This window comes from Protopterus annectens, chromosome 10.part0 (assembly GCF_019279795.1).
Source record: "Protopterus annectens isolate FY-2018-M chromosome 10.part0, PAN1.0, whole genome shotgun sequence".
In the NCBI taxonomy this organism is placed as follows: Eukaryota; Metazoa; Chordata; order Ceratodontiformes; family Protopteridae; genus Protopterus; species Protopterus annectens.
The window spans coordinates 1,177,763,863-1,177,791,233 of record NC_056744.1 but is presented as its reverse complement, the minus strand read 5'-3'; the positions used below and the strand labels follow the sequence as shown (position 1 = coordinate 1,177,791,233).

General features: G+C 40.9%; 1 protein-coding gene across 7 annotated transcripts in view; it reads right to left on the bottom strand.

The window, feature by feature from the left end:
• Positions 1–13,601, bottom strand: part of LOC122813547 (nuclear autoantigenic sperm protein) — a 69,381-nt gene extending 55,780 nt beyond the window's left edge. For 3 of the 7 annotated variants that reach the window (XM_044085926.1, XM_044085928.1, XM_044085927.1), the window contains exons 1-3: positions 13,391–13,601; positions 12,691–12,750; positions 1,277–1,384 (exon numbers count right to left, since the gene is read on the bottom strand). In XM_044085926.1, the coding sequence (XP_043941861.1) occupies positions 1,277–1,384; positions 12,691–12,750; positions 13,391–13,443 (221 nt within the window). In that variant the 5' untranslated portion in view covers positions 13,444–13,601. The remainder of the gene's footprint in view (positions 1–1,276; positions 1,385–12,690; positions 12,751–13,390) is intronic. The other 4 variants (XM_044085922.1, XM_044085924.1, XM_044085923.1 and 1 more) reach the window with 2 other exon arrangements.
• Between the last annotated feature and the right edge of the window lie 13,770 nt (positions 13,602–27,371).

The following is a 27,371-nucleotide window of genomic DNA, read 5'->3' as shown; positions in this document are numbered from 1 at the left end:
AATACTCTAGTCTCTGGCATAAAGGGCAAGTACCAGCTTTAATGGATTGGGGCCAAGGAAAGATGCTGGCTTACCAAACCTGGGAGCAGGGCAGCAAGGCTTATGGCATTACTAAAACCTGCATGAACATAAGAGTTTCATTCTGAGTTCCAACACCCAAATGAAGCTATACAGAAGTCTTAGATTACTGCAACTTGCCCTGAAATGAGGAAACTATGCATCAATCTCTACAATGTAGAAAATGCTGGAGTCACAACCTGGCCCTAACCCTTTTAAGAAAGACACCCATGAAAATCTGATATACCAGGGATTTGGCGAAGTAGCACCCACAAGAACATAGCCCCCTCAGCACTTATTCCCTCGAGGAAAGGCAGATAGTCAGCTCCACTTTAGCTTTAACTGGTAACCAAGCCTATGGACATAAAGTTTTATTCCTTCAAGTCATCCAAATAGTTTGCACTACCATGGCCCAGCATCTCCACTTTAGCTTTAACTGGTAACCAAGCCTATGGACATAAAGTTTTATTCCTTCAAGTCATCCAAATAGTTTGCACTACCATGGCCCAGCATCTTTAGTCCAGATTCTCCCAAATTACACCCTCCCCACTACAGCTACATCAATACTAGCTAAAGCCAAATGCAGATATTCAATATGCACTGCTGTTGCCATTTTAATCTGAATGACCATTACCAAAATGGAGTCTCCATGCTTACCATTTGTCCAGGTTCTCATATTAGCCTTTGGGCCATTAGCTTAACACCCCAAATTCAAATCTAGTGGACCAAGACTTCCATGAGTCTAGCTTCACTTTCTGAATATGGAGATCTCCATGGAGATGCACCTTTAATTTGACAGCTAATCTTACCAGAATCAAGCTTCCTGCATGTTCACTGCAGGTCTGCAATATGGTGGCAGCAGACTCCAAATCATCTTTCAATGAAGTGTACTGAGACTAGGCCTCTGACAGATATCCAGAACCGCCAACTCTGATCACAAGGGAACTTTGTTTCAAGTCTGATAAAATACCCACACTCTTCCTTGCCCTTTGCTATAGCAAAGGCCTTCAAAATATTAAAATTTGCTGCCCCTACCCTCTTAAAGGTAAATGGAGAGGCCAGCACTCCCAGATATATGCTGAAGATTCAAGCTTTACATTATAACTTTAAAACCACAAGGAATATTGGTGCCACCCACATCCCAAAATACATGCCCATTAGCACATCCAAACTGCAATACTGAAAAGTTCCCTATACACCAGTCTCAAGTTTAACTTACAGCAACTGGCAAGCCTCCTGGAATACATTGACAGCAGACGGATAATCTCCCAGCACCATATGCTTGTTGCCAGAGCATACCAGCTTGTTGGCCTCAGCAAGACTGTCACTGAAAAAAAAAGTCAGAAGTCAGGTTAACTCAATCTTCCATCCCCAGTTTCTTGAGTGGTACAGGTACAACATGCAGTGAAAGATTATGATCAGCGTTTAGTCTTACTTAACTTCTAGACCTATAGGTGCAATATAATACAGCATTCGTTAATCATGGGATGGACAGCATACAAACCTAAACAAGCAATTTTTATTCACATGAAAGTGTTCAGACATCAAAACTTACCCTACCTTCAGAGTAAACCACTTCATAGTCTAAGAAAGACTCCAAAGATCAGAAGTACTGGTAGTTTGAGTGCACCCTTAAGAAGCTGGGATTCCACAGATCAGCTCTCATTCAACCTTAGTGACTAAAGGATTAAAACTATACTCAAATATGTGGGAAAGAGGATTAAGCTCCAAAGCAGAATAGTTTATGGTTGACCCAATGCTTTGGACAGGTCTGAGTTACTGTAGTAGACTACCTTTATCCACATTCACAACACCTATAACTCTGATCTGCCAGTGCCTGGCAAAGTCAAATGCACAGAGAATGGAGGCACAAAACCTGAAGTCTATTGCTGCCTTCAGTATGGTGAATCAGACAAGTGCAACTAGGTGTCGAGATGTTAAGCATCTTCTTGAAATGTGTTTAGATATGAAGTGAAGCAGGTTAAGGATTTGTAAAGAATTCACTGCTGAAGAGTTAACCATTTGGTTTCAACAATGGTATCTGGCTGTACTGCAACATTGACTAAAGTTAGGTCCAGGCTTTCAGACTCAACTAGATTGATACTGGAACTGGATTTTCTCCATTTGTAGACAGCACTAAGACAGCCTCAGGGGGGTCAACTTCATAGACCCAAAGACTTTTGGAGTGCAATACAGTTTGGACATCTTGGGTGCAATTTCAGAACTGACTTTCAGGTCAGTTCTGTGGTTGGTGGGATATAAATATTGGGGCACTGCTTTAGGTGGATTAAATGAGAAAGGAAACAGCATTAATGATTTAAAGTTGTGGTAGCTTGTGAAATCCCTTCTCACTGGGCCAATAGTATTGTTTATGGGAGAGGTACCATCAAAGAATGAATTTACTGTTTGAGAGCTAAGCCACATAAAGTGGAACTGCTGTACTCCAGTTAACACTTAAAGATCAGGAAGTTAATGCATACAAGAAACATGAAAACCAAGAAAAAAACTAATCCAGGAACTCTAAGGTCAATAAAGGCTAGTGAAAAACCACAACAGTATAAATTCAGCTTGCTTGTGTATTGTCGTAACTAGCAGTTTCTGTATTCAGCTCTTTATGGGAACAAAACTGAAGCCAAACTTTAAAGTTGTGTACTTAACTTTCCATGTTTGTAGTCCATCTCACTTATTCTTCCTGGATGGGTTTGAGCTATTTGGCTCAAACATTCCCCAGATCTAGTTTGCAAGAAAGTAATAAACACCCATCAGGTAATAAGTTGTAAAATACAGAAGGGATTAGAAACAATCCATTCCAGGTGGAAGAGAGCAGAGTCAGGCAGCCCCCCCAAAAAAAAAAGGTCCACTAGATCCCCAAGAAGCAGAAAGGGGGTTGGAGGGAGGGACAAATATAGGCAAGATGGACTACAAACATGGAATGTTAAGTACATGTAGTCCCATCTTGCCATCTTGCTGGATGGGTCAGCGTCCCCATCACCTTTATCTTGGGTGGCTTAGACTTTAGCACAGTGAACCCAAAGGATGCCAAGTCCCATGAGGCCAAATCCAATTTGTAATCAATGACAAAACTCTTGCCCAAGTTGCTGCTAGTATCAACTGGGAGCCTAGATCTAAAGGCACATGAAGTAGCTACAGCCCTAGTAGAGTGATCTTTAGCTTTTAAATGGCAATAGTCTACCAGCTTGTTGATAAGCAAAGGATGTGCAGTCCAAAAGCCATTTTGGAAAGTAATTTTGAAACAGGCAAGCCTTTTGTCAGAATCAGATTGCCTGAACTCTTTGGCCCTGTGTATATAGACTACAAGTATCCTGTGGACATCTAGCTGGTGAAGTCTATACAGTGGTTTGGAAAAAACACAGGTAGCTCAATTGTAGTATTCAGGTTGTGTTCCGAGCATACCTTGGGGAGAAAGGAAAGGTTTGTCCTAAGAGACTATCCTTGTGAAAGAGATTGAATAGTTACGGCTTGAAATTAAGACTAGCTGATGTTATAGCTACCAAGAACAGGGTTTTCCATGAATTAAGTCTGACAACGAGGATGGTTCAAAGGGTGCAGACAAAGGACTAAAAAAAAAAAATAAAGTCCCAGGGTTCTAAATGTTAAGAACTCCTTTTAAGATGGAGTTAGAATGTGTTGCATGACTGGATTTCCCATGAAATCTATATGGAAATTGCAGCCAATTGAACTCAACTGTAGCAGCTGCTGCTCCTTCATGAAAAATTGATAGGAAGGATAAAATGGATCCTAAAGGAGCTGTATATGGATCTAAGCCCAGGTTTGTAGCCGAAAGAGAAAATGTTTTCCCCATTTGCTAGAATAGTTTTGAGTGGAAGGTTTAAGGGATGAAATTAGAGTGGAAGGTTTAAGGGATGAAATTAGAGTGGAAGGTTTAACCATTGGAGATAAGGTAACACCTGCTATGAATCAGATCTGGAGATACATGGCTCCTCCAAAAGGTAGGGCCACAGGAAAAGAAACCAAACCTGTAGAGGCCAGTAAGCAGCAATGAGGATCAAGGAACTACCTTGCTTTCTGTATTACTGGAAAAGGAAGAAAGGCATAGAGAAGTCCCAGGGGCCAACTGAACTAGAGCATCCCTGGGTGACATCCATGTATGGGGAATTAGGGCAAAACACCTGCTGCATTTGGTGTTCAGGTGAGTGGCAAATGGATCACAGCAAGGCTGCCCCATTTGTGAAGGCTTTTGCAACCATTGGATTCAAGGGCCACTCGTGAGGCAGATTGCTTGGCAGAGTTTGTCCACTATTACAAGATATGCATTGCTATCAGGAAGTGTCAAGTATCCATTGCCATTTCCAAACTCAAGGCCTCCCAGTAAAGCAGGTAAGACTTTGCTCCCCTTGTTTATGTACCAGCTCCCCCTTGTGTACCACAGACATGTTGCCTGACTGAATCACAATCAAGCTGAAGTGCTTACAATGCATACAGTGCTGCTCTCATCTCCAGAACATTGATGTGCAAGTGGTTCTTGGTTTTGCCAAGTACCTTGGACCATCTTTCCAGATGGTGTGGGGGGCATCTGGGAAAGGGTATGTGGTCAAAACTGCTTTCTCTTGGAAAGAGTGGATGACCTATGACAAGTTTGTGTAACCACCATGTCAGATCCCTTCTGCATGAGTTTAATATCTGGTGAGATAAGCAAACAGCATCCATTGGAGAATCCTTGTATGTAGATGAGCAAGAGGAACTTACAAGATGGAAGCCATAGCCCCTAGGACTTACTCTGGCCTGGACTGTTTAATAAGGATCTGATTAGATTCCACTCTTTCCCAGAGTTAGCTTTACTGACATGGCGGTTGTGTATTTGAGCCTAGATATACAATATGCTGCAAGTGAGATGAGATTGACTTTTGCAATTTGACAGGGATGCCTAGGCTGGCACAGTCTTATCCCTGATTCTTAGGAGTTGATGCATGGTGATAGTGAGGAGCCAGTCAAGGATTCCAGGTGTTTCTGAAAACATAGATGTCTCAGACAAGACATTACCACTGCTATGCATTTGGTAACTCTGGGGCTGTAGTGAGGCCAAACGGCAGTGTTCTGAACTGAAAATGGCTAGCTCCCAGCTGGAAGTGCAAGTCTCCTGAAGTGCCTGTCCCATTTTGATGTGGTAGTATGCATCCTGGAGATGCAAAACATCCAGTTGCCTTCCCTGATAAAGGAAATTTAGACTGCAGTGACCATTCGGAACTTCTTACATGCTAGATTCTGCTGAGATCTAGAATTGATCTCTAGTCCTGTCTTTTTGGAACTAAAAGGAATCTAGTGCAAGTTACATTCTACTTGCTCTGCAGGGACTTTACTTGTAGCAATGAGATGACCTCTAATGCTGCACGGTCTAGTTGGATGGGTGGCACATCTGGAAGACTGGTTTGTTGGGGGTTCAGAAATAAAGGGAATCCAGTAACCTCTGGATATTACTGTGTACCCAATGATAAAGAGTTGCAAGGTGCTTGGGTACAGCAATATATGACCAGACTGCCTCCAGAGACAGTTGGGCAACCCCTTGAAGGGCAGATTAGAGAAAGCTTCTGCCTCCCTGATATGCAGACCTCTGCCACAAAGGTAGATTCTTCCATTATACCCTCCCCCTCTGCCCCTGGGGAGGGTTGACCTTGTGCCAGAGGAAAAGGTTTGAGATTTGTGGAACCATTTTCCCTCCTGTATTACCCTTGGGATAGGGTCTGGACAGGAGAAAAATGGACTATGCAGATAAGATTTTTCCTTCCTGCTTGCACCCAAGTCTCACTTGGGGTCCAAAAAGATGAATCAAAGGTAACATTAGTGAAGACTTGAAGGATTCTGTAAAATTAGAGCTGCATCCATGAATGTCTGAGGGCTATTCCTTCTGCAGCTGTCCTGCTTGCTCCATCTGCCACATAGGAGATCAGCCTCATGGAGGAGTTGGCTATGAAAGCAAGTGGAGAGCTGTGTGGAAACCTTGTCCATGGAAGCCAGAGCTACTGAACCCTGGAAGGCATCTCCCAACTTTGATACCTCTGCAGATAATTCAGTGATCTTAATGTAAATGCTGCTGAAGAAAAGTACACTTCCCCATCATCCTGGACTAGGATATTAGAAGACATCAGATAATTCCTTCTTGGTGGCTGCTACCACCACAGCATCAACTGGAACCCTTACTAAGGAAAGACTTCCTCAGGTGCTGTCAAATTTGTTTGGCCTCCTCAGGACTGCTTCCACTAAATCTGTAGAGTTCCATGCCTTCTGCAAAATGACCCCCAAAAGTAAGGTGGTGTCACCCAAGAGGTGGAAGGTCAGGAGCCAAAGGCCTCAAGATACAGATTTATCCTCAGTAGGGTTAGAGGTGTTCCAATCAACCCTCCAAGGATTTGTAGGATATCTGAGGAGACATCAAGGATTTGTAGGATATCTGAGGAGACATCAGGGAGATCTAGGGGACCCTTCAGATTCCTCTGGAGAGAGTCAGATGTGACTCAGGAGTCTACACGTTTCCTTTTACATAACCTCTGAGGGAGTGCTCCAGCAGGAGCATCTAGGGAGGTGTCTGAAGAGGGGGCACCTCCAACAAGGGATACTTGGGCATCTGGTTCCCTACTCTGGGGGAGAAAGAGGTTGCTGCCTGCTGCTGGGACAGGTTCCAAAGGAATGGCTTTGGCAGAGGATAAAGCCTTCTCTAGTTTTGAAGGCCTTTCCCCCCACTCCAAAGACATCTGCTGAGGATGCAGATGGTCAACTCCTAGCAAGAGGGAACAGCTCCTAGGCAGCAGAGCTGAGTAGAGCCAAGACTGAGGGAGGGTGTCCCCCTCAGGTTGACACGAGCATCAGCTCCCAGAACCTTTGGCTCCAAACTGAGCCATTGAGGCTAGAGTAATTGGCTCCAAGGAAACATGTTTAATCCTGTCATCTGATAGGGTCCTGGAGGATCTGGTGGAAACCAAGACCTCCTCTCCAAAATAGGAGAATCTCAATGTCAGGCAAAACCTTTGGTACCAGTCTGAACTGGAACTCCTTGGTTCCGACACTTTAGACTTTTTGGTCAGCTCAAGTTAGGGCAGATTTTCTTTGAAGATTTGAGCTGCCTGACCAAGTTCCAGCTGTCCCAGGAACTGGTCATAAGACCCCTGTCAATAAGCTCTTACCCTTTCGTTTAACACTCTTGTACTAAGAGTGACAGAAGGTGCAAGGTTCCTATAAATAGGCTTTGCCGAGACAATATATCCAACAATATATCCAACTGGTGTGGCTTTCAGACTTGTGCACACCAGTCACATTTTTTGAAGCCTGAAGGGAGACCCTTTACACTTTAGACATAGCTAAAGACTGAAAATAAAAAGTATAAGATTTAACTGTCACACAGGGAGGAAACAGGCACTACAGCCCTCTAATTTAAACAGGCCATACAGTCCTAAGGGGGAATAGGGGTTGAAGCTTTCAACAGAAACAATACAGAAGAAATTACTATGTCTGACAGAAGATGGTAGAAGACCAAGTAAAAAATTGTTTTAGCCAATGAGCCAGTAAGACAACCTTGAAGATTTCGTGGCAAATGAGATATGGGGGAATTGCTGTGAGGCACCATGGGATAGGAGCTGGCCTCAAGCGAGTAAAAAGCTCTAGCTTTAGTATAGGCAGAGTTGGAGCCAAATATCTACTCCAACCCCATCCAGCAAGAATTACAGCAAGATAAGACTACACAGTTTACTCAGTTAAAAACATTAGACAAGTCGATGTTAAATGTTTCAGGTTTCTTACTGAAAGTCTGAGGATTCTGAAGTTTTTGCACCCTTGTTTTGATTTACCAACCTGCCCACCTTCGGTTCTCTTGGATACAGACTTTTGATCTGGATTACCCAAATTGGAACTAAATGGGCCTGTGTTGGCATTTACTTCTGACTCAAGATTACCCATACTGCCTTTCATGTTGTGGAAGCAACAGTCTCAGAAACAACATCGGCTGAGAAGCTGAAGTTCGACTGGCCATTAGATCCAATAGTTCCTTGCATAAGGTAGACCTCTAGATCCAGCTGAACTGTTAACCCTAAAAGATGTACCATTGTAATTCCCACTATTAAACCAGCTGTACTGTTTTTCTGGAATAAAGGATGAGTTTTGTTCTCATAATCTCATCATTCTCATGCTGCTCCACATCACTTAAACCTGTTCAGTCCTCCTTAAACTTAACTTCTTTAGACAAGAAAAAGACTTCCCCATCAGCTGTCAATTTCACCCTTCAACATTTCCATCTTTTTAGAATGGTTTTCAAATTAGTAACAATTGTATCCCTTCATTGAAAAAAATCAGTAAGTTCATTAAAAGGGTTGCTGGAATCTATGTAATTTGGACTGAAAATCTCAACCCTTTGGTACAAGGGATAGTTCGATACAATGCTCGAAGTACCGGTTGGTAGAGACTTATTTCTTTAGCATTCCACTAAACTTCGCATTATGTTATTCTTCCACTTTAGCCCTAGTGGTTCTGTAATGTTATTGAAAGGGTCAAATCTATTGTCCAAAACTGAGCAGATATTGTAAATATCCATTTTCACTGTCAGTAACTACCCTTAGCAGTGCTGAGGAATTAGTACTATATTCCATTAGTCACCTGGTAATCTGAACTACCTGACAATTCTCACCCTTCACATTAGGAGGCAGTAGACAAAGACTTGAATGTCAGCCATGGATCACTACCACCTCGGCCATCGGATAAGTTTGAGAACAGCCAAGAAATGTGAAAACCAAGAATAAAATTTAGGAAAATCCAACAACCCCGAAGGTCAAAGGCTGATGAAAAATCACAACTGTACAAATTCAGCTTACGTATGTATGTCTAAAGTAAATAGCAGTTTCTGTATTCAGCTCTTGGGAACAAAATTGAACCCAAACTTCAAAACATTTACTCAGTTAACACATTAGACAAGTTAAATGCTAAAAGTTTTACTGCTTGTCCTATTGAAGATTCTTAAGTGGTTTGTGCCCTCATTTTTGATTGACCTGACCTGCCCAACTTCAGTTCCCTTTGATCTGGCCCCCACACCAATTGCTAAAACTAAAGTGGGCCTGTGTTGGCATTCACAATTTTACATCTTTTAGGGTAGACAGCTCGGCTGGATCTAGAGGTCAGCCTTATGCAAGGAACTATAGATCTAATAGCCAATAAAACCCCTCAAATTCTCAGAGGTTATTCCCAGTAGAGATGAACAGTTGCTTCTGCAATGCGAAAGGCAGTATGGGTGATCTTGAGTCAGTGGAAGTAAATGCCAACATGGGCCCATTTAGTTTCAATTTGGGTAATCCAAATAGCAATTTGGGTGGATACAGATCAAAGTTTTATTCAAGAGGGAAACTAAGGTGAGCAGATTGTCAAAACAAGGTTGCAAACAACTTCTGAATCAGATGAGGATAAAGATAAAACATTTAACATTAACTTCTGTTTTGTACCATGAAGACAGTAAAACTCAATTCACATGCAAGCTGAATTTACAGAGTTGGTTTTTCACCAGCCTTTGACCTTCAGAGTTCCTGGATTTTTGCATACAATTTTTGCAAACAAAATTTCAATTCTAAAGAAAAAAAATTTAAAAGCTACTAGATTCCCCCTGCAGGAAGCACCATTTTATTCATTAAGGGGGGTGTCACTGACATGCATTTAGTTTTATGCTGAATTTTGATACAACTTTTAGCACCTCTGACCTCTGAAACTCCCACTAAACTGTTATGGCCAATGAATTGCTTAGGAAAGTTCACAATTAGGACCAATGTAGTACTTTTCCTATACCCTTGCTCAGATACCAAGCTTCTGATCATTCAGCACCTTGTCAGAATAACTGCTGGCTAGCCAGGTGGCAGCAAACTCAATTTGTCCAAGGCAGGTCAGCACAGACTGCTTTGAGAAGGGAGGGGAGGTGGAGGAATAGGTAGGACAAGAGGTGTGGGCAGGTAAAGCAGTCCTGGGACTGAAGGCAGAGAAAAGGAAGCCTGTCCCAACTTCAACCTTGACAGCTTCTCTTCAGCATGGGTGTTTTGAATGTAGGCATTCCCTTTATCTTAAGATATAGAAGGGAACTCCTGGTAGGCATCAATTTCAGCAGTAGGTACAGTACAAGCAGTGATTAGAGGCAAACAGTTTTGGCTTCAAAAATTATTTCAGCTCTACAGCTAGAAAGATACAACCAGCTTGGCTGGGGGAGATAACCGAGGGCTAGAAAATCTAAAGTCAGCATAAGACTGCATTTGGCAGTTTTTTTGTAGGACATTTTTGCATTAATTGCAATTCAGACCTGGGGAGGACTAGTAGTCACTTGTCAGGGCCTGTGAGCAGGCATGAGGAAGGGGTAGTCAGGAATTTAGTAGGGCTTTTATCCTGAACCCTGTAAGTGCAGTTTCACAGAACAGCCCAAGAGTTAAGCCAGGCAGTGGCATCACTTCAGACATTTACAGCCTGCAGGTGGTTCACAGCAGGGCCTGGGAAGTGGAGGCCTGTAGTCAGGACATCAGCAGAGCCTTGGAGGGAAGGAGGCCAGGTATCAAGGCTGAGGGGAAATCAGAGCAAGAATTGCATATACAATTGTTAAAGGGCCAACTGAAACATTTAGTGTTCAGTTTACTGACTAGATATCACTAAATCCAAACCCAATTCCAGGCTATAAGCTTTGAAGGGAGACATTGTTGGGAGGATTTTTCAGTCAATGGGCACAGGACATTTGCAGGCTCCTCCAGCAGCAAGCATTTCAACTGAAGGGGATGACACTCTGGTTTACATGTCCAAATCTAAACCACAGGGAAAGATCAGTGGGTGAGGGTGGTTACCCAGTCATGTTGGGAGTACCACAGCTACAGGGGGTATATTAAATGGCTCATTGTCAAGCAGGCTGCTACACAGCAACAGGTAAGGGTAGTCTCAAGAGCCTATTAAACTATCTTGATTAGACAGATATGGTGCATTCTAGGTCAGACTACTCGCATGCAACAGAAGCATCACAGGCTAACAAGATTGGGAAAGTGGAAATCAGTGCTTAAAAAGCATGTCAGGTGCAAATATAACTTGCCTTTCCATTTCAGCAGGAAGTACATTTGGTTGGCAGGTCATTTCATTCTGAAACTTCAGTAGTGGATTTCAAGCCAAGCCAGTTCTCCCCAGATATGGAATTAATGGTTATGATGCAATATGGGTATCAAGCATGCAATGGCATAAATTGATTTCAGTATTACACCAGGCAGCCACTTTGGGAACACACCAGCCATTGCTACACTTGGGTAACATTTGCCAGTGTCCAATAGGAGCTAGTGGAGTTCATGGTAAGAGGTACATAACTGATCTCTGGTGATAATCCCTGAATATCATTAGCAGCAAATTAAGGTTAAGGGGGTCTATGTCAGTTTAGGCAGTTATAGCTGCATGGATAAGCTACTGAGCATTGGTGGGGTGAACATTTCCCACCATGGCATTAGGGTCAGCTGGACAGACATGCTAGGGATGGGGTAAATGTTAAAATGCAGTTTTACATTCCTCCTTTGTGCCAGAGTGGCCTGTCCCAGTAAACAAAATTCTATGTCAAAGGTCGTAGGACTCATTTGGGCCTCCCATAGGCCAGACAGCCCCATGAGATTGCCAGGAAACTTGTGGCAATGGCTCCTTGGAGATGTAAGAGGCCCAGAAAACTATGTGGTAAGTATGATCATTGGAAAGACCAGATATTGCCAGTGCCATCTGTTCTGTAGGGTTTAGAGCACTGCTAACAGATTGCCATGGCAGGGAGAGCTGTACCAATCTTGGACAAATTCTGCAGTTAGTACACAAATTGGGGTATGCAAGTATTCAACTTGCCCACTGCAGCTCTATTCTACATATGTACCATTTGTCTGCTGCTTTCAGTGGTACAAGGTTTCAGTCTTAATTACTTCCTGACCAGTCACTAAACTAATGCTCAAGCAAGATCTGAAACAAACACTACCCTGTGCTCTGTTCTCATGAATCACAGCAAATAGATTAAAATAGTCATATTCTGCTTATGACCAGTCATATTAGAGTAACAGGTATACATTTAATTGGGAACGTTCAGAAATTGGCTTACCATCCATAAGCCCAGCCCTTCCTGAACCAGGACCAGAGGATAGGAAATCAGAGGTAACTAAATCATGACCTAGTCAACATACCCATCACAATAACTTGTGTGATAACTAGTTAAGTTTATATCACGATAGTGTATCCAGATCAATGCTCCAGCCTACAGACAGATTGCATCTTAATAGGTCTTTAAAGCATTTAATGAAGCCATAATCTTTGCAGTTGAACATACTGGAGCTTTAAACAGCTTCTGCAGAAGAGCACTGGAGTAACTTTAATTTCATATGGAGGATCAGCTATAAACATGGCAATGATTCCACCCACAAAACAAGCCGAAAAATCTCATGCCCCGTTGAAGGCTTTCACTAGAGTAGCGTAGAAACCGGAGTCATCCATACAATTGTTTAAATGCAACTTTAAGCCAGAGAAGCCCCAACCCCAATTCCCACACCTTCCCAACTTCATTAAAAGGAAATACAAGCACCATACAAAAAGCTTCATAAAAACCATGCATAATTCGTTTAAGTTAAAACGAAAAGCAAGCTCACTCACCTCTCATCAACTGACGTGGACGTAGCAGCACCGGACTCTACCTTCGGTTGTTCCTGCATACTGAACAATAACAGGCAAATTACGGACCGCATTACATACTGCAGGTGGCTACATTAGTTTAACAAATATGATTTTTACTGTTAAGCATGGTTTAAAATTTTCCTCAGATACAATATCCTTTTACTAACATGTCATAAGAAGCGCCGGGGGAGGGGGAGATCAAAGCAGAAGAGCGAAGTGGGAGGCAATAAGGGCTTATTTTGATGTTTATAGAAAGTGCTTATTCGCTTTTGCTATCAACCCCAAATTAAGTTGCAATATATTGCCCCAGTTATTTCTGGCGGCACACCACAGCTAACGAGAAAACTAATGTGAATAATCTTGAACCTTAATTTCTGTAGTTCCTAAATACTAAACAGAAAAGTACGAAAAGATATTTAAATTACCCAAACATATCAAATGGGAAACCATCACCTCATCCATCAGTTCACCTTACAGAACATAATATATCATCCACAAGTTACATTAGACATCTACCGGTGACAACACAATATAGATACCAGTGTTAACACGGTTGTGCAATCTACGTTAGTAGAACAGTGTTCCGCTTGTAACAAGCTCACCTGACAGCACACATTTAAAAAGGCACACTACCACAAGGCAAGCTACCCAAGGAGTGTATCATTACAAAACGTCTTACTTTTCCTTGTCACTTGTAGCAGTGCAATCTTTATTAGTTTCGGTAGGTTTCATCGCCACTGAAAAACAGAGAGTAGAAAACAAAGCAATAGGACAAGCACCTTTATTTTTTTAAAGCTAATCTGAACCTCAAAAGCCTCCACAACCACTCTCTACACCCCCAGGAAAATGAAAGGGCTAGACTATACTTGGCGCCCTTTATAGTAACAAAAAAAAAAAAAACTAGTCTAAGCGCCAAACACTTCCGGTAACCTTCAACCCTAAACTTTTTGTTCCTGGCGGGAGAAAATTTAAAGGCGCAGTACGCAGTATCTTTGCTTTATGGTCTACTCGTTAGTAATCACATGTTGTGCATAGGTACACACGATCTAATTGTATACAATCGAGTATTGTCGTGTTGTATTACTTTATCTGCTTGGAGCTATAGGCAAGCCGCTACATTATTATTTGTAATGTACCCACCTCCTTATAAACTACGTTGTTAGAAGCATATATCTACATGTCCAATCACTAAAAAAGATAGCACTTTTTAATTCGTAGAAGATTAACAAATAACATAGTTTCTTATTTTTCACAATAGAAAGTCTTAAGATTCTATACTGTACAGATTGTATATGTGTGTATGCATTATCCGTAGCTATCATACATTAATAAACAATTTTTACCTTTCCCGGAAGAATACACCACACCACACGGATAATAAGTCAAGATAAAGTTTATAATTTCTCCTTATATACACTCATTTTCCACAGCTGCCAGAGTTCATCACACGACCTCATATTTATGTTACTGTCTCAGAGAAAACAAGCAGCCAGATCACTTATTCTAGTCATATAGCAACAGTAAAGATTGTCAGGGCAGCAGAGTTGCACAGTGGATGGCGTTCTCATCTCATAGCAAAAGGTTCTTTGGTTCGATTCTTGGCTGGGGTGCCTTCTCTGCGGAGTCTGCATGTCCTCCCTGTGTCCACGTGGTTTCCATTGCGAGTTCTGGTTTCCTCCCACATTACAAAGATATGCAATAGGTGGATTGAACGCCCTAAATTGCCATAGGTGTGAATGTGTGTGCAAATGTCTGGTATGAAAGAACAACCGAGGCAGGGCTACTCACCTGGTGGTGTGAACCTTGGCTCTAGGTGATTGTCACTGCTGAAGAGACACCCCAACCCCGTGTGAAAAAAAAATGGGAAAAGTGGTTGTGCAGATGTCTGGTATGAAAGAACAGCAGCAGCAGGGCTACCCACCCAGTTGTGTGAACCTTGGCTCTAGGTGATTGTCACTGCTGAAGAGACAGCCCAACCCCATGTGAAAAAAAATGGGAAAAGTGGTTGTGCATGGATGGATGGATAGAAAGATTGCCAATACATATCCAAGTCTATTTCCTGTCCTAGGACTCCACCCTGGTTCAGCTTAATGATATGCAAGTCATGAAGTACATTAGCAATTACATCTCAAAATACAGTTTCCTGGACTTTTTACTTCTTTTTTATTACATTCAAAAGAGGAGACAGCAAGTCTGGAGATCTGAAATACATTCCCTGTTCTTTTATATTTATAAAATATACTATATTTATATATATATGTATATATTTGAATATTTTATACTAATGGTTTGATGCTGGGACCCTACCTGTTTGTCATCTACTTCTCCAAATAAAACCAATACCAATGAGATGGCTGATTAAGTTTGCAGATGACTGCAAGCTAAGATCAGTCATTGTATCCTGAAATGATTTAGCAATCCTGCAGGAAAGTTTGTCCCAAATAAATTGATGCAAAAATTATGAACAGAAACTTAATACCAAAAAAATGCATTATCGTAGCCTTTGAGAGGGCATCAATCACAGAGAACTACCACAGTGACAATATGCCCCTAAGAGTTCACTCATTTGTTAGAGGTTTGGGAACTTAGGTGAACACTGACCTAGCTTTCAACCTACATGTGTCCTTTATTGTAAGAAAGTCCTTTTATATTGTGGAGCATGAGATGGGTAAGGCCAGTCTAACATCAAATGGGATATGCTAATTCAAACACCACAAGGGAAACTGGTTAGGCTTAAAATGGCCCACAAGGGCAGCTAGCCTAGTATTTGTCTATGAATCTGTTTTCAAAAAGACAAGCCACGCATTCTTATGCCACAATAACAACACTCTAATTGCAGATGAACAAGAGAGAAGAGAAAGAAATAACATACATTACATTTTGACTGTTCCCCTTAGCATGGCATTATCTCTGGCTTCGTACCATACAGTGTTCTGTAGGCATGTATCTTAATACCATTTACATCCACCTATTTTTGTTTGACCTGGGGCCTCAAAAAAGCTTTTGGACTTTTTGCATTGTGGAAACCAAATATTCAGGCAACAGAAAAAAATGAAGAAAGATTACAGTACAAGGACTGTTCATAAATATGCCACTGTACAAAAAAATCCCTACAGAGTAATCTGTCAGACCTATTGGTTGAGCAAATAGCTGTAACTAAAGAAATTATTCTTTTGAGCTGGGACACAAGATCTGAATTGTCTGGGCATAGTCAGGCCTTGTTAAGTTTAATTCTGTTACCTGCCAAAAAGCAATTACTAGAAAATGGAAATCAGAGTCTAAACCAATTGTATTTGAAGTGTTGAATATTATAAAATAGATAAAATAACTGGGAAATGGATCTTTAGAAAAGGGAAAAAGCAAATTGCATAGAAATAAATAGAAATTGTGGGAACAATACATGCAGAATAATGTTCAGGAGGAGGATGAGCAAGGTTTAAGGGAATGCATAAATTCATCAATTCATGTATTGTTGGAGTGATGATAATTACAAATAAAGAAAATATGTGGGATGTATGTAAATGGAAAAATGTTAATATGATTTGTTTTCTTTTCTCTTAATGTATGGTTGTCTATGTCTTAAGAGATAATTTAATAAAGGTATTAAAAAAGAAATTATACAATGACCCCCCCCCCATTAATATTCCAAAACGTGCATGCTGACTGGCCAGAGTGCCCGTTGTAAATCCCACAATATACCAACGGAAAAATGTCTAGTCACCTAAACTTTTTTCCATTGGTATACGGTGTCCAAAACTTAAAAAAACAAAACAACAATAAAAAAAAAAAACAGAACAATGGAGACTTTCTTTTCTCGATTGCTACCGTTTCAAAGCATGGATGTACTGGGTATGCATGGGAACGCAAGTCCCATACGTATGCGCAGTACATCAACACAAGGAAGCAGTATACCACTGTCAAAGGAAAAAATATACTTTAAAAATGATTAAAACACGGTAGGTTCAGGTTAAGGCACTTTAATTTTGCAGCAAGGAGACAAAAACGTGCTAATACAGAGTTTGTCTAACTAGAAACAGGAAATACTTACATTTTTATACACTTTCTAATAAGACATCGCCTACCAAGCTGACGTAATGAATCACAAGTCTTGTCATCATCATTTACTAATAATTGCTTTCATAAAATTCTGCTGATTTATCAATTTTTGTGAAAAATTTTCTAAGGAAAATAACGTGGCCTTGGCTACCACCGGTTAGATACATGCAATGTTACCATTCAAGGTACTATGGCTAACTCAAGCACAAAGCAAGCAGTTAATTTCTCTAACAATCCTTTATCTACACTATCTCTAAGCTCCTGCAGCTGCACATGTTCCCATACTTCGAACAGAGCTGATTGTTTAAAATCATTACATTTACAGGATATAGCATTGTTCATTCATTCTCTCCTGACCTAGCAGATAAGCACCTGCTTCTCAAGTACATTTCCAAAAGGCATAAGCATGAATATTGCTGTGCTGGCAATTACTAGGTCAGAGGGCATCTTGCAAGTTTCAGAAAGCACACTGCAGTTTCAAAAAGCATCTTTTCAGTCTCATATGAAACTCAATTTATATAAAACAGTTCATCTAAAATAGAATGAAAAACGTGTTAACTTATTTAGCTTCTAATTAGCATTAAGCATACACACATTAATACATATTTTTCTGACAACCACCACCGGCAGAAGAACAGTAATGCGCCGTTATACAAAGACATTAGTTAAGAAAAGTAAGTATTTTTTTCTTAAATAGTGTCATTGTATAATAGCAATAACCGACTCTGTGGTTGTGGTATATTGAAGATTTACCCACGGTTGGCTTCATTTAATCACTTAGGCTTCATCCTCCTGATTAAACCACACCAACAGTGGGTAAATCTTTAATATATCACATCACATGGACAAGTGTAGGGGGCGTGTCGGACTGCCAAGCAGTCCCAAAATCCACGCCCCTGCAATGAAGAAATGCCGCAATTTCTAGTTACATGAGCGAGTCCGCTCACATGTGTACAATGTAACACTACACTCCCCCATATGTTAAACAATTTACAAAATTAAAAATAAAAAGAATTAATTATTTTTTCTTCCGATATAGCTGCCTGTAGTTGCGTGGGTTTGCGCGGGTTTGCGCGGGTTTGCCCATTGCTTAGCTACAGTTAGCAGCTTAGACACCAGAAGAGGATAATAAGAAAAATATATGCACATTAAGCAACATAGTGATAGCGTAGTGGTTAGAGCCTTCGCACAAAGAGGAGGCATTCCTCGTTCGAGTCCCACTACTGCACGTTCCATTTTCTGTGGGAAATCTGTATACAAAAATATTTCCTGAGATTTTTTTATGTATAAGTTTTGTAAAAAGCATTGAAATGTTAAATGTAGTACTGAACAAATTTTTATATATATATATATATATATATATATATATATATATATATATATATATGAAGGTGAAATGGTTATGCATTCTGAGGCATGAGTACCCTATGTTAAGCAATATAAAACACTGCTAAGCACATTTTACCATTATTGAGCATATTTAAATACAATTGCGAGTAGCTGTGCACCGCACTAACCAGCGCAACTGCACCATATTTGCGTGTAGCTGTGCAGTGCGCTAACCAGCACAAAGTCGGGCAACGTCGAGCAACATTGGGCAAAGTCAAGCAAAGTCGGGCAAAGTTGAGCAAAGTCGGGTAAACACTCTCACACCTGCTTTACTGTTCCTTAACCAGTCAGGTCTGCCCAGCAGAAAAGTAAAAAGCAGTGACAGGGCTCGAAATCAGGATACTGTGCACTATAGTCACAGTAGTTAACCACTAAGCCATGACAGCATTTCACAAACATGCACTTTCAACAGACACATATCTATCAAAGGAATTTTAAACATTGCCAACATCAGCTAAGCAGGCATGCCTACAGCTGAGTTTTTCCAAAACTGGCCAATCACAAATAAGTGCGGGAAATGAGGCATATTTAAGCTCCACAGGTGGGAATACTTGCTATCACTGGTTGTAGCTTCCTTCTGCAGTCAGCATGGCTGGTGTTGGTGAAGGCACTCGATTTAGAGCGCAACGCTGGGGCATCCAGGAGACCAAAATTATGGTTTGGCTCCTTGTCCACAAACACGAGAAAAGACTCCTGTGGGGCCAATACCAGGGTACCCAATATAAAACGGAGGCCTGGAACCATCTTGCCCATGATGTCACCAGTGCCACTGGTGTTCCTCGGACTGGTGAGCAGGTCAGGCACCATAATTCTGACCTGAATCGATGTAGGGGGGATGAACTGGACCAGTGGATCAAGGAATCCCGTGCGATGCCTAATGCCCCAGTACTGAGTAAGTATCCATTGTATTAAGTAGTTAAGAATTGCTATGCTTGTCTATACTATAGATAGGTTTGTCTCAGTATCACTGCATTTACTTCACAGCTGCAGGTGACCGGGCTATGAACCTGCAAGCCCATGAAGATAGGCTGCAAAGGCTGCATCACAAGGCAGGTTATTAAGTATTCTGCATGTACTGTTATCTAAAATAAATGAGAGAGCCTTCAAAAAGTCAATTAACCCAATAAATAAAGGTGTAATACTCCTTTAATAAATGTATAATTCCTGGAGTGCATCTGTGTAATTTTCTTTGATATGTTGTTGTACTGTTGCATTCTACAAATAGTACTGTTGTATTAAGCAGTGTCAGCCCACACTTGGGTAGGCTCATATAATGTGGATGAAGGGAGTGCCAGTAGTTTTTATGCATATTTACAGCCCTCAACTGTTGGTTCATGCCCAGCATGTACATCTTAATCTAGCACATGAGTAGCTTCGTATTGTGTTCCCCAGAAATGTCAATGTGGTGCCAGAAATGTAGGGAGCTGTTAACATATAACTGATACTTTCACCTGAACATATCTAGATAATTATATGAAGTAGATCTGTCAGTGTACCATCTTAGCAGTAGTGTGTGTAAACAATTCTCAAAATATGTTGCAGTAACATCTGCATCTTGGACAGTTTGTATGTAAGATACAGCTCATGTATATAATGATCTAGCAAAATCCATTTGCACAATATAAGGACATTGGGTAGTGTAATAATACATGTAAGGGACATATAACTGCAGTTAATAGAAATGTAGTGAAAACTAGAAGGCTATATAAGTTGTTAATTGAGCTATTTTTTCCCACCCAACTGTATGTGCATAAAAAATGCAATTCCACACCTCAATCGGTATGTCTAATCTCAAAACATTTGTTGGGACCTATGTCCTATTGGTTTATAAATATTTGCATTTATTTCTATGCATGTGCCCTGTAAAAATACCACAGTATTGGTGGCCTGTTGCCATCAGTTCAACCTGCATGCTGTTGTAATGTACGCTATTGTTCTATATATGCATGTGTTATGCTTGCTTTTCAACTGTTGAAAATCTTGTGTGTTGGTTTAATGGGAATAATTCTGCATGCTGTTATAACTAATTGGGAATGCTGTTGACTGTTACTAACCCATATCTTTATTAAACTCTCCAAAACATAGCTCGTATGGGAAGGCCGGTCCCAGCGGACCCACCTGTTTCACCACAGCTGGCCATGTCACCTGGCACCAGCAGATCTGGTGCCCAGCCAGGGACCTCCTCCTCCATTGGCCCTGTGCCACCTTTGGGTGGATGCACTGCATGGGATGGGGCCCGCGTGGGGAGGAGGGGTACCTAGCATCCTTCGAACGGTCCAGGCTGTGGTGCGTAGAGAGATTGAACATTCTGTTGCAGAACCTCTATGCCAGCTTGAGGCCCAAGTGGCACAACTCCTGGGTCAGCTTGCCCCTCCTACACAGCCCTCAGCACAGCCACCCTCTGGGTCATGAAGGTACAGTGGTGACTGCCCATGGTTGGGGACCTCAGTCCCACTGTTTCCATCTGGGGGCTCATGGGCTTGTGATTTCCAAACATCCCTCCCCATCAAAGGTGTTCACCCACCACATGTCATATACTGCCCCTGTATGCATCTTGTTTGTCTTGTCTGTTTACCTCCCCAACCTACCTCCCCAAGTATACCTATTTCCCCTACCCCACATTCCACTCTCACCTAAAAAAAAGGGCAATCTGCTCCCCAAAAAAAAATTACGCCCCATACATAGCTGCCCATTTTGGACACATGTCCACTGGACACATGAAATGTTATTTAATTGGCATTACAAAATACTTTGTTGTCCTCACCTCTCTCTCAGGTGTTGAAGGGTTCATACCTACCTCCAAATTTATTGCATATGCACAGCTGTTGTTGCTGCCGAAGAAATGGGCAGCTATGGACTTTCCCTACACCCGTCCTGCACATCCCGAGCTATTTTCCATATTGTCTTTCCCTTTTTGTGCCCCTTTTTCACCACTTTCCTATCTCCCCATTTTTCTTTTCTTTCAAAGAAATTAGCGTGGAGGTGAGCAGGAGTAAGCACTATTAAGCAGTAGTTAGTGGGTTTGTGCAGGTTTATGCTTGGCTAAGCAATGCACAGCAATGTGCAAACCCATGCAAACCCGCTTACAACTGCTTAAAAGTGCCTTAGTCACTCTGTATGTGAGGGCCCTTGTTCTGCTCAGGAACAAAATAAAACACCTCTGTAAGTCTCGAACCCCGGACCTTGCATACACTACACAACATGAAGAACCACTAAGCCACATTAGATATACATCAAGTTGCTGCTTAAATAATTATATCATGCATCAGAATGAGTGAATGTAAAGGAAAATTAGGAATACCATACCACACAACTTGTTCTGTGGATGCTGACCAACAGTTGTTGTGAGATTACATTACATGACTGTGATAAGAGAAGCAGCCATTCTAGCAGTAAATAATGTTACACCATCACTTTACTACCCCACACAGTATCACAGCAGGACAAACACTGGCATATCTGTTTAGGGTAGAGGCCATACCTCTCAACTGTCCCTAATTTTCAGGGATGTCCCTGATTTTGACAAATTTTAGCTCTGTCCCTCTGAATCCCTCCTAAAACTACTGACTTTGGGCAGAAATGTGGTGAATTACATTTAATGAATAATGACAATAATTAAGAATTAGACACTTCTTTTACTTCAGAAAAGGTGTATTAATGCATATGCTCTGATTTTCGCAATGTTTTAACTTAATGGCACTATTATTTTAAAGGTGTCCCTGATTGTCCCTGACTTTTTCTTGACTTTTCCCTGAGTCTGTTCAAATATGTACCTGACTGGTTGAGAGGTCTGGCAGGGGCAGAAACACAGAGGCATATTAGCCTTTCTGCTGTTGCACACTGTGCAAATAGCTTTGGAAGGAGTTTCGGAAGCATACCCTTATGTAGGAATACAACACTGAAATACAAAAGGATGTAGCCATGTACTGGTAGCAACCAACTGTAAGAATACCATTGCTCTATTGCTGAAAAGACCTGTGTGGTGCACAGACAAAAAATAACAGGCTATTCTCTGGCTATCATGTGGATAGGTCCACAGTTGGGAGTTAAGCAGACTACTTGCCTTGATAAACTAACATGTACACAGCAACCCTGTAAGTCCAGCAAGATAAAATCCACACAATACTACTTATGCTCTCTGTACTTCTGCAACCCTACCCAAATGTAGAATATACCTGTGTGTGCAGGGTCTACCAAGGATGTAGGTAAGCATACTCACCGTACTAAAATGTGTCCATTTTTTCTGAGCAGCTCGTGCTAATGTCAACACTAAAAAAGCACAAACTGTTTAGAACTGAGTAAATGAATATTCACAGTATAGCAGGTCACAAACAATTCTTGTGCCAAAGGAATACATCTCTATAACTAGCTTTGTATGGCAGTTAATTGTAACAGTTGAAAAGAAAGTATATCTTTCCATGTATCTTGGGGTAGCATTTTGAGGGGTGAGTACATTTCTACACTGACAAGTGGGTACTGGAAGCAGCAACATTAGGTCTGAGTACAAAATGTAAATCTCTGGCTACACCCCTGACTTCTGATATAAGAGCTATACCAACCTTCTGTCTTAAACAATGATGTCCACACCAAACAAGGATGATCTCCATCTTGGAAAGCTGAAAGGGCCACGCCTACATGAGACAGCAATTTATAGTCCTGGGTTGCTATGACAGTGATTACTGCAATTACTACACAGCAGGCTGCATGCCATTAGCAAATGGTGGCCACTAATTGGTGCAGAGGCTATCACATGCTCATGTACAAATTCCTAGAGAGAGAGAGAGAAGGAAAAATAAATATTACCAAATTATACAAAGGAAAGGTATGTGACGCATATGTATTTACTGGCATGTAGTAGATGTTATTGAAGAATAGTCTTCATAATGTGAAACATTCATATGTGGCAGCAGTACTTCTTTATGCACAGATGTTCTGCTTAACTACTGTTATGGACAATACTGTGTGTACTTGTGGGCAGTGGGACATACCTGTGAAATGTGAAGCTCAACATTAAATGTCAAAGATCTGATCCATGTTATCTGTGTTCTGTACAGTAGTGTGGCCAATGGCTGTTGAGGGGATTAGCGCTGACATTATATAAACATGGGTGTGACAGAACAACACATGCATGATAGTCATATTAAAGTGTAGCTTAGCACTGACAACTGTTGTAGCAGTCTATTATGCTTATCTACCATCTGTTGCCATATATACCCCCCCAATGTTAGTCTGTGTTCATATGTGACACCTGTTTGTGTTGCAGCAAGGCCCAACAGTTCAGCTGTGAGGTCCAGGGACTTACAACAGTGTGGACCATGTGCGTGTATGCCACACACATACGGAGAAATATATATGTGTCATATATATTCACATCTGTATATGTGCATAGAGCAGGGGACATATTGCAACTGTTTGCGAAGGGGGGAGATATATATGTTGGTGAATGTTAGTATGCACATATTTGTATGTAGGTATTAGTGTGTGACAAACAAGACAGCATACAGTGCTGGTATATGACATGTGGTGGTTAAACACTGTGGGTGGTTTGTTCAGTTTGCAATGTTGAAGCCAGTAAGGCCTGCTAAAGCTACCTGGGCTGTGAACACCTTCAATGCATTTATCCCAAGACTGTGCGATTTTATTACATTACTGTACACCTTACATCCTTTGTATAATTGATATTCTCACTATGAAAGGTGAAATGTATATGTGCTTATATATATATATATATATATATATATATATATATATATATATATATATATATGTGTGTGTGTATATGTAGACAAATGGATGTGTATATATATATATATATATATATATATATATATATATATATATATATATATATATATATATATTTACTCATACACACCTACATCTACTTGTTGCAATAGATTCTCTGTACTGTTGACTGACTGTGATGGTCAATATGTTTGTGAATACATCAAAGATATGTATCTGTGGGATAGCTTAGTGGGAAACTGTTTATGTTATGGTATTATTGGTCCTTGCTTTGATTGTAGCAAAAGCTGTGTATTCTTTTGCTAGGCAGAACAAGTGCTATTGCATACAATGTGATTAAGTCCCTTGGTTTTAACTAGGGTGTGTCATTGGAGGCTAAAGCACTACATCTATGATTATTGATTGGTACTGATGTTGAATGCAAATCCTGTGTGTACTGTAGTACTAATCGAAACTCTGGGCCTGTACAGCAAAGTATGGTGTATGTCCACATTGCTTGCATCCACTGTTTTGTGTGGTCCCTGTATTCATCACAGATTACATTTCTCAAGATTAAGGTTGTGTAAGTACTGACACACAGTACTGTATAGTACACACTGAAAGCTTATCTGGGTTGTCATACCTTTGTGTCCTGTAATTATGTCTGATGTGTGTGTGGGTATGTCTGTAACATGTCCTTTGACATATGTGGGGTAATACATATAACTGCGTATCTAGTAACATTCATAGTGTACTACAGCAGTATGTGACCTATATTCCCAATTGTGCACATATTTTGGCCACGGGTTTGGCATTAACAAGTTGTGTGATATAATAGTAATACATTTACTGGACCTTACACTGATTGTGATGAATGATATATTTCTTTACACATCAGCTTGATGTATATCTGCTGTGGCTAGGTGGTGCATTGTGTTGCATACAGTGTGCCAGGTACTCTTGTATAGTCTTATATAGTGATTTTATTTTGTTGCTGTGCAGAACATGGCTCATTAGATAGAGTGAGCAAGTCACTTTCAAGCAGTTGTGGGGTGAGCAGTAATAAATGGCAGTTACAGTGTTTCACTCTTGGTTAGCTTATAGGTTGCTATATATGGCAGTTCAGTGATATCTGTACTGTATAATGTTAAATGTGCCATATGACTTGCTCAGACATATTTTTGTATTTATGTCTTCCAGGGATCATGGCCCGCCACAGGAACCCGAGCTACAGTAGTGCTGAAGATGATATCATTACTAGCAGTATGATTCAGCACTACCGTCTCATGTTTTCACAAACCAGCCAGGACCAGCAGGAGTGTACTGCAATGTGGCAAGATCTTGTCCACAGGGTCAATGAGGTAGGCCTGCATAACCACACATATGAGCAGGTACGCCACCACTGCAATGATCTTCTCAGACATGTCCGTCAGCGTGCCACTGATGTGCGTAGTCAACAGCTTGCAACAGGGGGTGGTGTTAATATCCACCCCCCCCCTCACCAGAGTGGAGGAGCTGCTCATGAGCCTGGTGGCACCTGCCCAACAACAGCAGCAGACATACACCATGATGGAGTGTAGAGCCACCCAGCAAGCACACATAGAGCATGCAGGTAACATGGCATATCTGTAGACTACTGTTATCTGTATTGGTAGATCATGCATATTTGAGATGTGGAGTGTGTCTTTCAAAGATGTGGAGCCTGTTGTTGTGCAATACTGATCATTTGGAACATAATCTGTAGCCCTGTGAATGTAAACTGTTGTTGTACTGTAAGACTGCAAACACACAGTAGCAATGCCACAGTTGTGAGACAAACTGTCTCATCTCTATGTAGGTACCTCTGGGGTGACATCAAGGCAGCAGACAGATGCTGGTGAGTGTGTTCTACATTTATTATTGTACACCCTTCTACCTGTTACCTTAGGAGTCCCTCAGGGATCCATACTTGGACCTCTTCTTTTCTCTATATTTATTAATGACCTTCATCTAGCTATCCCACAAGCCACCTGCATACAATATGCTGATGACTCAACCCTATTATGTTCAGCTACATCATCCCATGACCTTCATGCTCTCACCCAAAAAGTATTCAACATAGTTGAACAATGGTTCTCTCAGCATTGCCTCCTCTTAAACCCTAAAAAAAAAAAACTTCTCCTCTTCACGCCTACTCATAAATCCTCCCCTCTCCAATTCTCAGTAACATCTACCAATGATACTATTATATCTCCTGACTCTACCACCAAACTACTCGGTGTCACCATTGACAATAATCTCAACTTTGGCATCCACATCAATAATACCATAAAGACTGTTAATAAAAAAATCAGTACCCTCTACAGGATAAAACCCTTCCTTTCCCCCACTGCTAAAATTACAGTTGCCCACACACACTTGATCTCAACACTCCTTTATGCCTCTCCCATTTTTACTAATCTCTCCAAGAATAACCTCAACAAATTGGAAATGGCTTATAATAACATAGCACAATTTGCTACAGGCAACCCATTCAGAACCCATCATTGCATTAACCTAAAACAGCTAGGATGGTTAGAACTACAACACCTGATTAAATTTCACCAACTCACCCTTGCCCACAACATCCTTTATAAACCTTCTAATACTCCAAGTTTATCTACCCTAATCACCCCCTACACAAATCTGAAGTCCTTACGCTCATCTCACAAACTACTAGTCCACACCACTAAACCTAACAACAGAGCTGGGGATTCTCTTTTCTCTAATTCTGTAGGTAAATCCTGGAATCTTCTCCCTTGTGACCTCTCCTCACTCACCTCATTATCTCTCTTTAAAAACAGACTTAAACTTCTCCTCAAAACTCACTGGCTGTGCCCCTGTTCAAAACCAGACTAGTCATCTACCTCTACGTTATCTAACCTATCCAGTCCTTACTAGCCTCTGCTACTTTTGTTTTTCCATCTTATCATACTTTTCTTATCTACCCCTTTTCTTTTTTTTATATCCTCTTTTTACTTTCTCTTCTTAAGTAACTCCTTTGCTACATTACTACTCACCTAACTTCCTTTGTTTAACTATGACCTAACCTGATATGTCTCCATATTTGAAATTTCACTGTTTTATGATTTTTTTCCTCAATAATATATTCTGTTACAAACTCTGTACTGTTAATTACTTAATACCATTGTTGATGAGTTTTATTTCCTTTTTAAAGTTGCTATTTTTATTAGTATATTGATATTTGTTTTCTGTGTTGTTTTTAACTTGTACTATTGTATTTAGACCATGTCTTGGAGCTTATCTCCCCGGGCCTCTACTGAAAAAGGACATGTATCCAGCTAGACTAACCCGGTCAACAAATGTAAAATAAATAAATAAAATAAAAAGTGCATATCATAGTTAAGGTGTAGGCCATGTACACATGTAACACATCTACCCATAATGCATGCTGTGCATGTTTCATGTAAGAGCACGCACATCTCACTAATGTGATTAGCTGCCTCAAACAC